The following is a 12671-nucleotide window of genomic DNA, read 5'->3' on the forward strand; positions in this document are numbered from 1 at the left end:
ACCCGCACAAGATTTACCAACTAATCCACTTACTCCTGAAGCAGCCCGTTTCTCTGACCTCACAGACGCACACTGGCTCTATCTCTATTGTCTGAACTCTTATTTTATGGTTTTATTCCAGAAAGAAAATGAGGGGGAAACACGTTCCTTCTATGATTGTCCAGAATTTCAGCAGAAGAGTAAAATAATTTCTCCTTTATTCAAAATATGAGTACATGCACACTGCCCTCATCAAGCCCCACATACCGCACATATTCAGTGTCTTTTTGTTTACGACTATTGATTCAACTATTAAAAGGGTCAATGCAGCTCGCACTGAACCCAGCGACTGAAAATGAGGTGATTTTCTTGTTCTCAAAGCTTTGCAAACTGATCGACTTACAGTAAATCTGATTAAAGGAGAGTGTCTTAAGTAGGAAGTTAACAAACAGCTGACGCACTGCTCCACTTTTACTCCATTGGCATCAAGAGGTGAACTGATCCAGGGAGACCAAGCATATTTAAAGGCAAAAGACACACTTCAACTGAATAAAAGTATAGCTCTAATTTATTATTGTTTATGAATAAAGGACACAGATGACATGAATAAACATAGATGGGGTACACCAGTAATTGTCCCTCTTCAGAGATCACACATTTAACACAAGTGCCATAACCCACCATATCACAGCAGGAATCATGTGTGCTGTTGGTCTCACAGCGGTGACCTTGTGAACGTCAGAAAACTGATCCGTCAACTCGGTTCACCTAAACGGGTGTTTCTACAACATTTGTTTTTGATTAATGCAAACAAGTTAAGGTTACACGCATTAAAACAAAAAACAGCGTAACACACTGTAATTACAATGACACACTATTCTGCTTTATAGCATGTCGACAAAACAATTAAAAAACATTTCCGATTGATAGGACTCAAAGATGATGATGTTATTAAACATGGATGTGAATGAAATGTACCAGATTACTTGGGTTCACTCGTTTCCAATAAAGGTCATCATCAAACTCTCGGTAAAGCCGGAAAATCACATTAAGGGCTTCACTAGTGAGATTACCTGAGTTCATGCAGGGTCAAGGGTCATTCAAGAAGCCCTCAGACTCTCCTCATCAATATTCAAACACCTCTTAATGCTTTCATTACATGCAATTGCACCATGTGACACTAACTGCCATAAACTACATAGAAAAACTATTTTATATGAATTGGTCACCAGCTCAGGCTTTTTTTTTCCATTAAAACAAAAAACAAAAACGATTATGAATCTGAGAAGGGAAAAGTGCTCGGTACTAACTGTGCCTTAACCACTGAACAACAGCATTCTGGGATATTACAGAGGCTTGGCAATTATAAAATAAAGATTTTTTTTTTTTTTTAATACAGCATTTTAATTTGTAAGTGCAACTGATTTTCATTAGAATCACAAAAAAAAAAAAAAAAAAAAAAAAAAACGGAATAAAACTATTAGTGTATGCGCACACCTTGTGTACAGTATGCGTGTATTAATGTGTCCTAGTGTCTTTCTGTATGCATGTATGTGAGGGTGAATCAAGCCCCTCCTGTACAACACACCAGACACGACACTTCAGCTCTTCATTGTTCCCTTTGTTTGGCTGGCATTGAGATCCACACGGTTAATGTGTTTTCCAGTAGACATTTACTTCTTTTTCTTCTTCTGATTCCCTTTTGGAGAAAAACTACAGTCAGTATGGATCATAATAATAACATACAAAAGCTACCACACTAAAAATATAGTTAGCTGGATATTCAGGTTAAAGGAATAGTTCACCCAAAAAATGAAAATGTCCTGATTATGTACTCGCCCCAGGCCATCCCAGACCTACACGACTCTTTCTTCAGCTGAAGACAATTAAGGAAACCATTTCAGGATTTTTCCCCATCTAATGCAAGTGAACAGGGATCACCATAGTCCATTTTTGACGGTCCATCACCATATTCAGGAGCTTTAAAGGGCTCCACATGACCTCAGCCGACAAACAAGGGTCTCAGCGAAACAATCAGTCATTTTCTAAATAATAATAATCATAATAATACACAACTACAAATGTTTGCCTCGGTCCAGCTCTGTGATGCGAGACGGTTGAGTTCACCAGCTTGTCCAGCGTGACGACCCAACATGCACACAGGATCATACGGCCCGACCCCCCCGCTGTCTACAAGTGTGGAGGAGCAGTGCAAACGCTGAGGGCTCGTCAATGCAGATTAAAGGGATAGTTCACCCAAAAATGAAAACTAGCCCATGATTTACTCTCCCTCAAGACATCCTAGGTGTATATGACTTTCTTCTTTCAGACGAATACAATCAGAGCTATATTAAAGAAATTCCTGGCTCTTCCAAGCCTTATAATGGGAGTCAATGGGCACTATTTTTTTGAAGTCCATAAAAGTGCATCTATCCATGATAAACGTGTCCTAAACGGTTTTAAAAATATCCATATCAACTAAAATAACCAGCTTCTGACAGACGGCCGTACGCAAGTCGACTCACGCCACAAGAGTAACACTTGATGACGATATATGACGTAGATGTAGGAGTAGCTGTTTAGGACACTTTTATGATGGATGGATTGCATGGACTTCAAAAAAATAGTGCCCATTGACTCCCATTATAAAGCTTGGAAGAGCCAGGACATTTTTTTATATAACTCCATTGTATTTGTCAGAAAGAAGAAAGTCATATACACCTAGGATGGCTTCAGGGTGAGTAAATCATGGGCTAGTTTAGATTTTTGGGTGACAGATAAGAGTGAGCCATCATCTGAAACTGTAAAGGCTCTGCTTTTATTTGTGTACACTCACAATAACAACAAAACCTTATATTCTCTGATAGAGTAATCCGTATGAAACCAACGAGAGGTTCAATCATTATCTGTAATGTGGCCACACACACACACACACACACACACACACACACACACACACACACACACACACACTCTTGTACATCTATCTTTATGAGGACATTCATTGACACAATGCAATCTCTATCCGCTTACCCTAACCTTACCCATCACAACTAAGTGCCTAACCCGACCCCTGACCCTAAACCGACCCTTAACCTCATTATAACCTTATCCCTAAAACCAAGTCTTGACCCTCAAACAGGCCTTTAAAGGCTCTCAGAAAGTGAGGACCGGCCAAAATGTCCTTACTTTACTCTCTTTGTCCTCACTCCAGTGGTCTAAAACTCAAACAGAGCAATTGTCCGTGCGAACCTGTAAACACCCACATCACCCCATAAACACCACATCAAGCTTTAGGTCAAAGGAAAGATGCTTCTGCTTTTCATGGCTCTTGGAGGAAGACGTGCTGTGAGGAATAAGCCTTGAATCTGATCCAGCGGAGGATAGCATTTCTGACAAGCAAGTTATTTATTCTTACACGCATTAGTTGACGTGTTATTTCTGCATAGATGGTCTGTTCGTGTGTGTGTGTGTATCCTGGATGCCCCGATCTCGTGAAAGCTAAAAGCTTACTTCCACTGGTAAAAACATAACTACTGTTTAACTGTTCAAAGAGGAAGTGTTGGGCGAAAAACTCCAACTTCTTCCGGCACAGTTGTTTTGGACTGTTTTACAGTGTGTGAATGACGCTGGACATGTAGTCTGTGAACGATCCTCTTGTAAACATGTAAAACATGTAAAAAGGGGCTGGTTCTTGTGGCCTACATCAAGCGTGACCTTCTCAACGTCCACACACTCCACTGAACTCCACCGTCAGTGCAGAGCTGGACCAAGGCAAACAATTATAGTTAAAAAGTATATAGGCCTACTTTTTTTTTTTCAGAAAATGACTGATGGTTTCGCTAGAGTAGAGCCTTATTCATCAGCTGGGGTAGTGTGGAGCCCTTTAAAGGTACAATATGTAGGATTTTTGTAATAAAATATTCAAAAACCACTTGCACAGTGTGATATATTTCATGCAGTTGTGTACTTACATTATCCCAAAACACCCCAAGGATTTGTAAATCCAGAGAAATTCCAGTTTTTAATAATGGCTCGTCCCTGGTCATTGTCACCTATCAATGACGTAATATCAGCATTATCCTCGGTTTCTGCTTGTAGAAACCACATATATAGTTATATATAGAATATAGATAATATAGATATAAATATATATATATATATATATATATATATATATATATATATAGATAGATGCATTGTTAGCGGCAGTTTCAATGGGGAAAGCCAGCAATGAGGAATCTATGTATACATATCTAAGATACAAGATCTCGCACGCAGCTGTTGTGTCGTTCAGTCATCATGGGTCACAATTATAGATTGGCGAGTGCAGAAAATCCCCCCAAAAATGTAAACGTAGATCAACTGAGGCAAGCAGGCTTTGGGAAAAACGGAGAAATAAATCAAGGATCAATATCGGATTCAGGATTCAAGCTTCTTTTAGAAAAATCCTGGAATGTTTTCCTCTAAAACCTTCATTTCTTTCTGGTTGAAGAAAGAAAGTAATGTACATCTCGGATGGCTGGGGGCCATTAGTAAATAATCAGGACATTTACATTTTTGGGTGAACTTTTAAACGGTTCCAAGTTAGCGGTTCCTGTTAAACTTGAGCTCAATGGTTACACATGACCCTGTGTAAAGACAGATCCGTCTAACGGCGGGTGGGTGAGTTCCTCACCTGTGGCGCCCCACATCACGAGGCTGAGCTTCTCTCCTAACAGGTACAGAGGAGCCATGGTGAGGGACGCGCCGCCCAGGAACACACACAGTCCCGCGGGACTCAAGTGAGCCATGATGGGGTACACCCAGATCCCGGAGGCGTGGTGCACCCACAACACCCTGATGAGGGACGGGCAGAAACACACATCAGTGCAGCTCTGCTGGAGAGAGAACCAGTGTGTGTGTGTGTGTGTGTGTGTGTGTGTGAGCGAGATTACCATGACAGATACAGGGCGGAGAACAGAGCCAGCACAGAAATGCCTTTAGTGCGACTGGGATATGTGTGGTTCTGCAGGAACATCTGGAGCAGCAGCAGAGGCATGATCACCGTGTGCTGGAAGAAAAAAACACATCACACCTCAACACACAGCCACATAATCATGTCTTCACAAGCATTCCTTACTTCAATGAGCTCAGTGTTTCTGCCTTAAATTATTACATTGTTTAAACTAATACATTTTTAGCTAACTGTGATTTGTATATGCACATTTCTGAAATACATAACTTAGACAGAGCACTCTAATGCCCGTTTCACACATACTCCGTTTGCAGTGTGTATGCGGTGCATATTTGTTTCCGCACCCATGTTAACAGGTTTGAGCTTTCACACTGCACGCGGATGCAGTCCGGCGATCCGTTCCAGCATCGGTTGCGTATACAGCAGTGCAGAGATCTATCCACACCGAGTCTATTTTTGCTGTGCTGCACGCGGAGAATTAAAGTGACAGCGCATGGTTCGTGGTCAAAATGAACAGACTGACATGAAAATGTAGTAATTTCACCATAAACGCGTTTAATTAAATAAAATGTAGTAATTTCACCATAAATGTTTTTAATTAAATACTACTTTTTTTCACAGTCATCTTTTTACTTTAAAGGGGGGGTAAAATGCTATTTCATGCATACTGAGTTTTTTACACTGTTAAAGAGTTGGATTCCCATGCTAAACATGGACAAAGTTTCAAAGATTAAATTGTACGTTTGAAGGAGTATTTCTGTTCCAAAAATGCTCCTTCCGGTTTGTCACAAGTTTCAGAAAGTTTTTTTCGAGTATGGGCCTGTGTGACATCAGATGGGGCGGAATTTCCTTATACAGGTCCTAAGTGCACTTCTCCTGGAAGGACGCGGGCGCGCGCGCAACCGTAGACCAGAGCAAGAGAGCGAAAGCAGTACGCCCATCAAAGCTCTATGCTCGGCTTTAGGGAAGTCAATGTCACCAAAGAAGTGGGTTTTTGGTTGCCAGGGCAAGACAACCCTGCACAGATTCCCAAAGAACCCAGCGTTAAGGGACCAGTGGATGGAGTTTGTTTTTCCAGAGCATCAACGGAGTTGTGCAAGACTGTTTGTTCCCTGCATTTCGACGATGATTGTTTTATAAACAAAGCCCAGTTCGACGCCGGATTCGCGACGATCGTCTAATGCTTAAGGATTATCCCAACCGTAAAGGTTCACGTCGTGCGTTGGAACCGCAGGCGGTGAGTAAAACTGCTTTTCTGCTTCAAATGTCTGAGTGTTGTTAGTTATCCGCGCATAAGCACAGCTTTAGCTCCGCTCACACGGCACGCCTCCAGCCGCTCGTTTTTTTCCGGAAAGACTCGGTACAGCCTATCTTTCTTTTATAAATATAATAAAACTAAAGACTTTTTGGAGATTTGAAGGATGCAGTACTACTCTATAGGTACTCAAGATTAACATGAGATTGACTGAAAATGAGTGTTTCACGCCCCCTTTAAGACCGGGGTAAAGCTAGGAAAATTACAATTTAGGCAAGGCAAGGCAAGGCAAGTTTATTTATATAGCACATTTCATACACAATGGCAATTCAAAGTGCTTTACATAGAAGAAATTAAAATAATAAAAAGAAATAAGAATAATTAAAACAGTTTAGAAAAATAAAAAATAAAATACAGTACAGTACAAACAGTCGGACGAGCATTGGCACAGTGCTCATTCAGTAAATGCATAGCTAAACAGAAGTGTTTTGAGTCTGGATTTGAAAGTGACTACAGTAGGAGCACGTCTGATCTCCTCTGGAAGCTGGTTCCAGCTGCGGCTGGCATAATAGCTAAAAGCAGACTCGCCATGCTTAGAGTGAACCCTTGGTATTTCTAGCTGATATGATCCTAGTGATCTGAGTGATCTGTTGGGTTTATATTCAGTGAGCATATCTGCAATGTATTGAGGTCCTAGGCCATTGAATGATTTATATACCAGTAATAATACTTTAAAATCAATCCTAAATTTAACTGGGAGCCAGTGTAAAGACCTGAGGACTGGTGTGATATGTTCATATTTTCTAGTTCTGCTCAGAATCCTGGCGGCAGCGTTCTGTATGAGCTGCAACTGTCTTATGGTCTTTTTGGGAAGGCCAGTGAGGAGTCCATTACAATAATCCACCCTGCTGGTGATGAAAGCATGCACAAGTTTCTCTAAGTCTTGTCTGGAAACAAAGCATCTAATTCTTGCAATATTTTTCAGATGATAGTATGCTGATTTAGTTATTGCTTTGACATGACTACTGAAACTAAGGTCTGACTCTAGTGTCACACCAAGATTCCTGACTTGATTTTTAGTTGTTTGACCCCTAGAGTGAAGGTATGCATTCACCTTGAGAACTTCATCTTTGTTTCCGAACGCAATGACTTCAGTTTTGTCTTTGTTTAACTGAAGAAAGTTTTGACACATCCAACTGTTGACTTCATCAATGCATTGGCACAGAGAGTCAATGGGGCTGTAATCGTGAGGTGATAGGGCTAGGTAGAGCTGTGTGTCGTCTGCATAGCTGTGGTAAGAGATTTGGTTCTTTCTCATTATTTGGCTCATTGGGAGCATATACAGGTTGAACAGGAGTGGCGCAAGAATTGAGCCTTGAGGGACTCCGCATGTCATGGATGTCCACTCAGACTTATGATCTCCTATACTCACATAATAACCTCTCCCATCTAAGTATGACCTGAACCATTTTAGGACTATCCCAGAAAGCTCCACCCAGTTTCCCAGCCTGTCCAGAAGTATGTTATGATTGACAGTGTCAAATGCAGCACTGAGGACGAGTAGCACCAGCACCGATAATTTGCCTGAATCAGTATTTAAGCGAATATTATGAGCGCTGTCTCTGTGCTGTGGTGCGGTCAGAAACCAGATTGAAAATTGTCAAAGTATCTATTTGAGCATAAGAATTTGTTCAGCTCATTGAAGACAACTTTTTCAATGATCTTGCCTATGAAAGGAAGATTTGAGATCGGCCTATAGTTGCCTAATATGGTCTTATCCAGATTGCTCTTTTTCAGGAGGGGCTTGACAACTGCAGTTTTCAGGGAGTTTGGAAAACTCTCAGAGAGAAGTGAGGCATTTACCACTTCTAGAAGATCTGCTTCTAAACTGTTTAACACACTTTTGAAAAATGATGTGGGAAGTGTGTCAAGAGCGCATGTTGATGTTTTAAGGTGCTGTACAGTTTCTTCCAAAATTTTGTCATCAGTTTCTTTGAAATCAGACATAGTAACTACTTTCTCAGGTGGTTTGATCTGTCTGACCTCAGTGCAACTCAAGGATGTGCTGATCACCTTTCTGATATTATTGATTTTCTCAGAAAAGAAAGAAGCAAACTCACTGCACTTGTTCTCTGAGAGCATTTCACTGGGAATCTGGCTTGGGGGGGTTTGTCAGTCTCTCTACAGTAGCAAAAAGAGTGCGTGTGTTGTTTAAATTACTGTTTATAATATTTGAGAAGAAAGTCTGTCTAGCTTTACCTAGTTCCATATTGAAAGCATGAAGGCTGTCTTTGTAGATGTTATAATGGACTACAAGTTTTGTCTTCCGCCACATGCGCTCTGCTTTTCTGCATTGTCTTTTCATATTTTGCTCTGCTGTTGAGTTTCTCCAAGGTGCTTTTTGTCTGCCACTCTTCTTCCTGACTTTAACAGGAGCAATATCATCAATTACACTCAGTTTACCTCAACAAGGTGAAATAATGACCAACACTCGTCTCATTCGTGGAGGTGGAAAAACAAGTTATTTGTGACATGCAAGATGTATTATATTAAAATTTAAACGCAAAAGAAAAGGCATGAGAGTCGGCTGTTTTTGTCAATTTTAAAGCTACACTGTGTAATTTTTTTAAGTCGATTCTTAGCAAAAAACACTTTGTTCTTTCAAAATGATATGTGCTCATTAATGTGTAATTACTTCTACCAACTAATAAAGTATTCTCGTAAGCGTAGAATCTGCCATTCAGAATACATACGAGCGAGTCGCTCGAATGGCGGCAGCCATGTTGCACCTCCATCTTGAAAATACAATAGCCAAAGAGGGACACACCTGGAAATTCAAGCTTCGCCTTTCACGTTTTTACCCTCAGTGGCGCCGTGACGAATGAGAGGGGGAGATTACTCGCGACTGCCGGCAGATTTGAAATAATACGGCCACCGTAGGAGTTAAAACGCCCTCGGAATGGGAGGGCCTAGAAAGTAATATTCAGTTGATAGTCATAAACAATTTCACCGCTAGATGGGAGAAAATCCTACACAGTGTAGCTTTAAGTTTTAATTTAAAATGTTTGCGATTTTAATATAAGTACATGGTTAAATATTTGACCACTTGCTTGAGCAACTTAATATAAGTAGAAGTAATGCATGGAATAATAGGCCTACGTTTTTTAAATTGTGTTTAAACGTGCATATGTCCATTAAAGAGTGTATTTATTTGTGTACAAGAATCGCAATGCTGACAAAACTTTTTTTAATAAAAGTTGCTGATCTTCTGCATTTAAGATAAAAATAGTGAGTATGTGTTTGTGGTACAGCCGTGGTTACGCACTGCAAACGCAGCAGACGTGAAGCACTATAGCGTGTGCATACACACTGCACACGGAGCATGTGTGAAACGGGCGTAAATTGTAATGTGGATTAATGCATTTTCAGTAAAGCTGCTTTGAAACGATGTGTATTGAGAAAAGTGCTATACAAATAATGTGAATTGAATGTCCAGACTGCATTAAATGAGCTCTAAATGAAGGCTGTGTATTCAGTGTGAGCACAACACATGATCAGGGGTCAGTGAAGTCACTGCAATATATAATATTCAATAATCTTCTCACCATTGCGTGATTCAGCCAGATGGGAATGATCTCATCTAACATCTTGGGATACACCAGCTCTCGGTCATAAGTGTAGAGACTCCAGAAAGAAGCAAACACAAACTGCAAGCAAGAAGATCAACTCATTCAAGTTTGATGATACCGATATTTAAGGAGCAGGCTTGGCCATAATCCAATATAAACGATATGACACAAAACTATTGACATTATATGTAAAAAATAACAACATTATATATATAAAAAAAACAATATTAAAAGACAATATGCACTGAAGCAACAACTATTTTCTAGTTCTTCTATGACTATTGTTATTTTAAGAGCTCATATTGATACTGTTTTTAAAATACATTTATTTAGACTATTGGTGAAAAAACTGAAATGGTAACCAGTTTCATGTTTTGTGTCAGTCATTCACATCCTATATAGAAACACTTTCGAAATAACAAAAATTGAGCCTAAAACTGGGAAATACTATAAAAACTTTTCAAATTCTTAGAAACACCCAGTTAATGTTTTTAGTGTGTATTTGGTCCTTCCAAAAATCCAGGGACATCATTTGCACATCTAGTCATGCTCAAATGTCATACATAATTGAATAAATTAGCAAAAAATATAAAATGTAATTTACTCAAAAGAAATAGCCTGGATACTCTCTTCCACATACTTAAAGTGAAAGAGAACTGACACTTTCAGTGAATAAAGACTTAAGTTACAGCAACAGTATGACCTATAAGACATGATATATATATATATATATATATATATATATATATATATATATATATATATATATATATATATATATACTGTGTGTAACTACCGTGTGTATTAACATTTATGTGCTTTATAACTGAGTTTGAGCGTTGAGCGTTGATCAGTAGAGCGTTGGCGCTTGCAACGCCAAGGTCATGGGTTCGATTCCCAGGGAAAGCAAGAGCTGATAAGAATGTAAATGTGTACCTTGAAATGCAATGTAAGTCGCTTTGGATAAAAGTGTCTGCCAAATGCATAAATGTAAAATGTGAATTTAAATTAATAATTTGATACAATGAACTTATTGTGTACATACATGTTTTTACAGTGTTACTTATATTTAAACAAATACCTGCATGTAATTAATTTCTGTAATTACATCTATAATTACACTATTGGCCCTTATCTTACACCTTAACCCTCCCTTAAACCGACCCAAACCTGTGGCCAACATTACCTGCATCCACCTCAATAGCAGCACAAGTGTTTTGCAATACAATATGAGCACAATAAGTACATTGTTTTAATTTTTTGATGCAAGTACAATAGTAGTTAAGGACATTAATATAAAGTGTGACTTTATGTGTGTTCAGCTTTACTGGTACTCACAGTGCCGACGGGAAAGGCCAGCGCAGTGAAGAAGTCGTCTCTGGCTTTAGTGAAGGTCCGAGTGTGTTTCACCGGCACCAGCATGAGCATCACATCCACGAACACACACCATCCAAAAAACACCGCCTGCAGCACCTGACACAAAAACAACACACACACGCGAGTCATGTGACATGAACACACTACAGCTGTAAAGTTGATTTAACGTTTGACATTCGGTTTCATACCAATTAAACTCTACGCATTTCATGTTTTCAGCACAAACCAACTCAGATATACACAAACAAACACCCTCTCCATAGCGCAAGGCTTAACTTCAAGAAATAAAATATATATTAATTAGGCTATAGCCCTATAAATCAATTAAACAATTTAACTAAATGACATTATATCAAACTAATAGTAACATGTTCAGAATAATATCCCTTTTATTGCACCACAAGACTTGTTTTTCAGATTATTAATCTGGTCATTTTTATATACAGTACTGAACCCATTTAAATAAATACCAGGTTAATAATCTGAAAAACAAGCCTTGTACATTATAGGGAATAGTATTATGAGTAATTTACAATTGGTTTGATACCATTAGTTCAAACGGTGTTGTAGTTTGATGGATTTACAGTCTTGCATACATTTAAAGTTCAAAAATTATTATAAAACATGAAAAGCTATTTCCAAAAAAGGAGCCTTGAACAATAAAAGGGAATTTTTTTTCTGAACATTGTACTATTAGTTTTATTTCATAATCATATAGTTAAATGTTTCACTGATTTATATGTCTAATATATACACATTATTTATTATTATTATTATTAAGCCTTGCGCTCTGCAAAGGGCGTTTGTTATGTATATCTGAGTTGGTCTGCGCAGAGTTGAATGGCTTTGAAACCGAATGTCAAACGCTGGACTGGAGTCACCGGCGTGTCATAATAACTAAGCCAAAGGTGGATTGAGTGTGAACGGCTCCTACCAGATTAATAAAGGTCAGGTACTTCCAGCGGCCTCCGTATGAGCGCACACCGGGGTGTTTGTCTGAGGTCTGCAGAGAACAGTTACTCCAGATGGTGAATATATACCAGCTGAAAACAAGCAGATGAAGCAGCAGACACATCTTCTGCCCGGCGGCGGCCATGACAGTCTTCCTCCTCCTCCTCCTCCTCTTCTTCGGGTTGTAATGGCAGCTCGCCTCGCAGTCTGAATGTTGCACTACTGCCTCCTGGAGTAGTTCGTTCTATAACTCCTATTCAAAGCAACAGTTCAGATCGATTCTGCAGAAAAAAATATCAGAATTGCAAGATATAAGCTCGATATTTATAAAAAAATTTTATATATATATTTTTATATCGATATTTTGTCCCTCAGAATTGCGGGTTTATATCCCCAAATTCTGACTTTTCTCCCTCAGAATTGTGGTATCATCTCGCAATTGCAAGAAAAAAGGCATTTTACAGAAAAAAAAAAAAACCTGTACCTATTAAACAGCGGTGTAGTTTTCCTTGCTTTTAAGTTT

General features: G+C 39.1%; 1 protein-coding gene across 3 annotated transcripts; it reads right to left on the minus strand.

Moving 5' to 3' along the window:
• Positions 1-521: 521 nt before the first annotated feature.
• adtrp1 (androgen dependent TFPI regulating protein 1) lies at positions 522-12416 on the minus strand. 3 transcript variants are annotated; one of them, XR_014031721.1, is made up of 8 exons: positions 12132-12416; positions 11159-11293; positions 9797-9898; positions 4917-5032; positions 4658-4818; positions 3954-4034; positions 1785-1896; positions 532-1678 (listed from the first exon to the last, which is right to left on the minus strand). XR_014031721.1 is itself a non-coding variant. In XM_081386998.1 (7 exons), the coding sequence occupies exons 1-6, from the start codon at positions 12291-12293 to the stop codon at positions 3955-3957; spliced, it is 756 nt and encodes a 251-aa protein (XP_081243124.1). In that variant the 5' UTR covers positions 12294-12416; the 3' UTR covers positions 531-1678; position 3954. The 3 variants fall into 3 exon arrangements, 2 of the variants coding, with proteins under 2 accessions (XP_081243125.1, XP_081243124.1); XM_081386998.1 differs by lacking the exon at positions 1785-1896 and having other exon boundaries at positions 531-1678; XM_081386999.1 differs by lacking the exons at positions 1785-1896; positions 3954-4034 and having other exon boundaries at positions 522-1678; positions 12132-12413.
• Positions 12417-12671: the final 255 nt, after the last annotated feature.

This window comes from Scardinius erythrophthalmus (assembly GCF_964197995.2).
Source record: "Scardinius erythrophthalmus genome assembly, chromosome: 15".
NCBI classification, from domain to species: domain Eukaryota; kingdom Metazoa; phylum Chordata; class Actinopteri; order Cypriniformes; family Leuciscidae; genus Scardinius; species Scardinius erythrophthalmus.

What these genes read in the sequence shown, in the direction of transcription:
- adtrp1 (XM_081386998.1), bottom strand. Translation starts at nt 12,293, where the DNA reads ATGGCCGCCGCCGGGCAGAAGATGTGTCTGCTGCTTCATCTGCTTGTT. An exon ending in TCTGGCTGAATCACGCAATG is followed by an intron (nt 5,033 to 9,796) that starts GTGAGAAGATTA and finishes TTTTTCTTCCAG; the next exon opens with CACACGGTGATCATGCCTCT. An exon ending in CGTGATGTGGGGCGCCACAG is followed by an intron (nt 4,035 to 4,657) that starts GTGAGGAACTCA and finishes CGTCATTGATAG; the next exon opens with GTGACAATGACCAGGGACGA.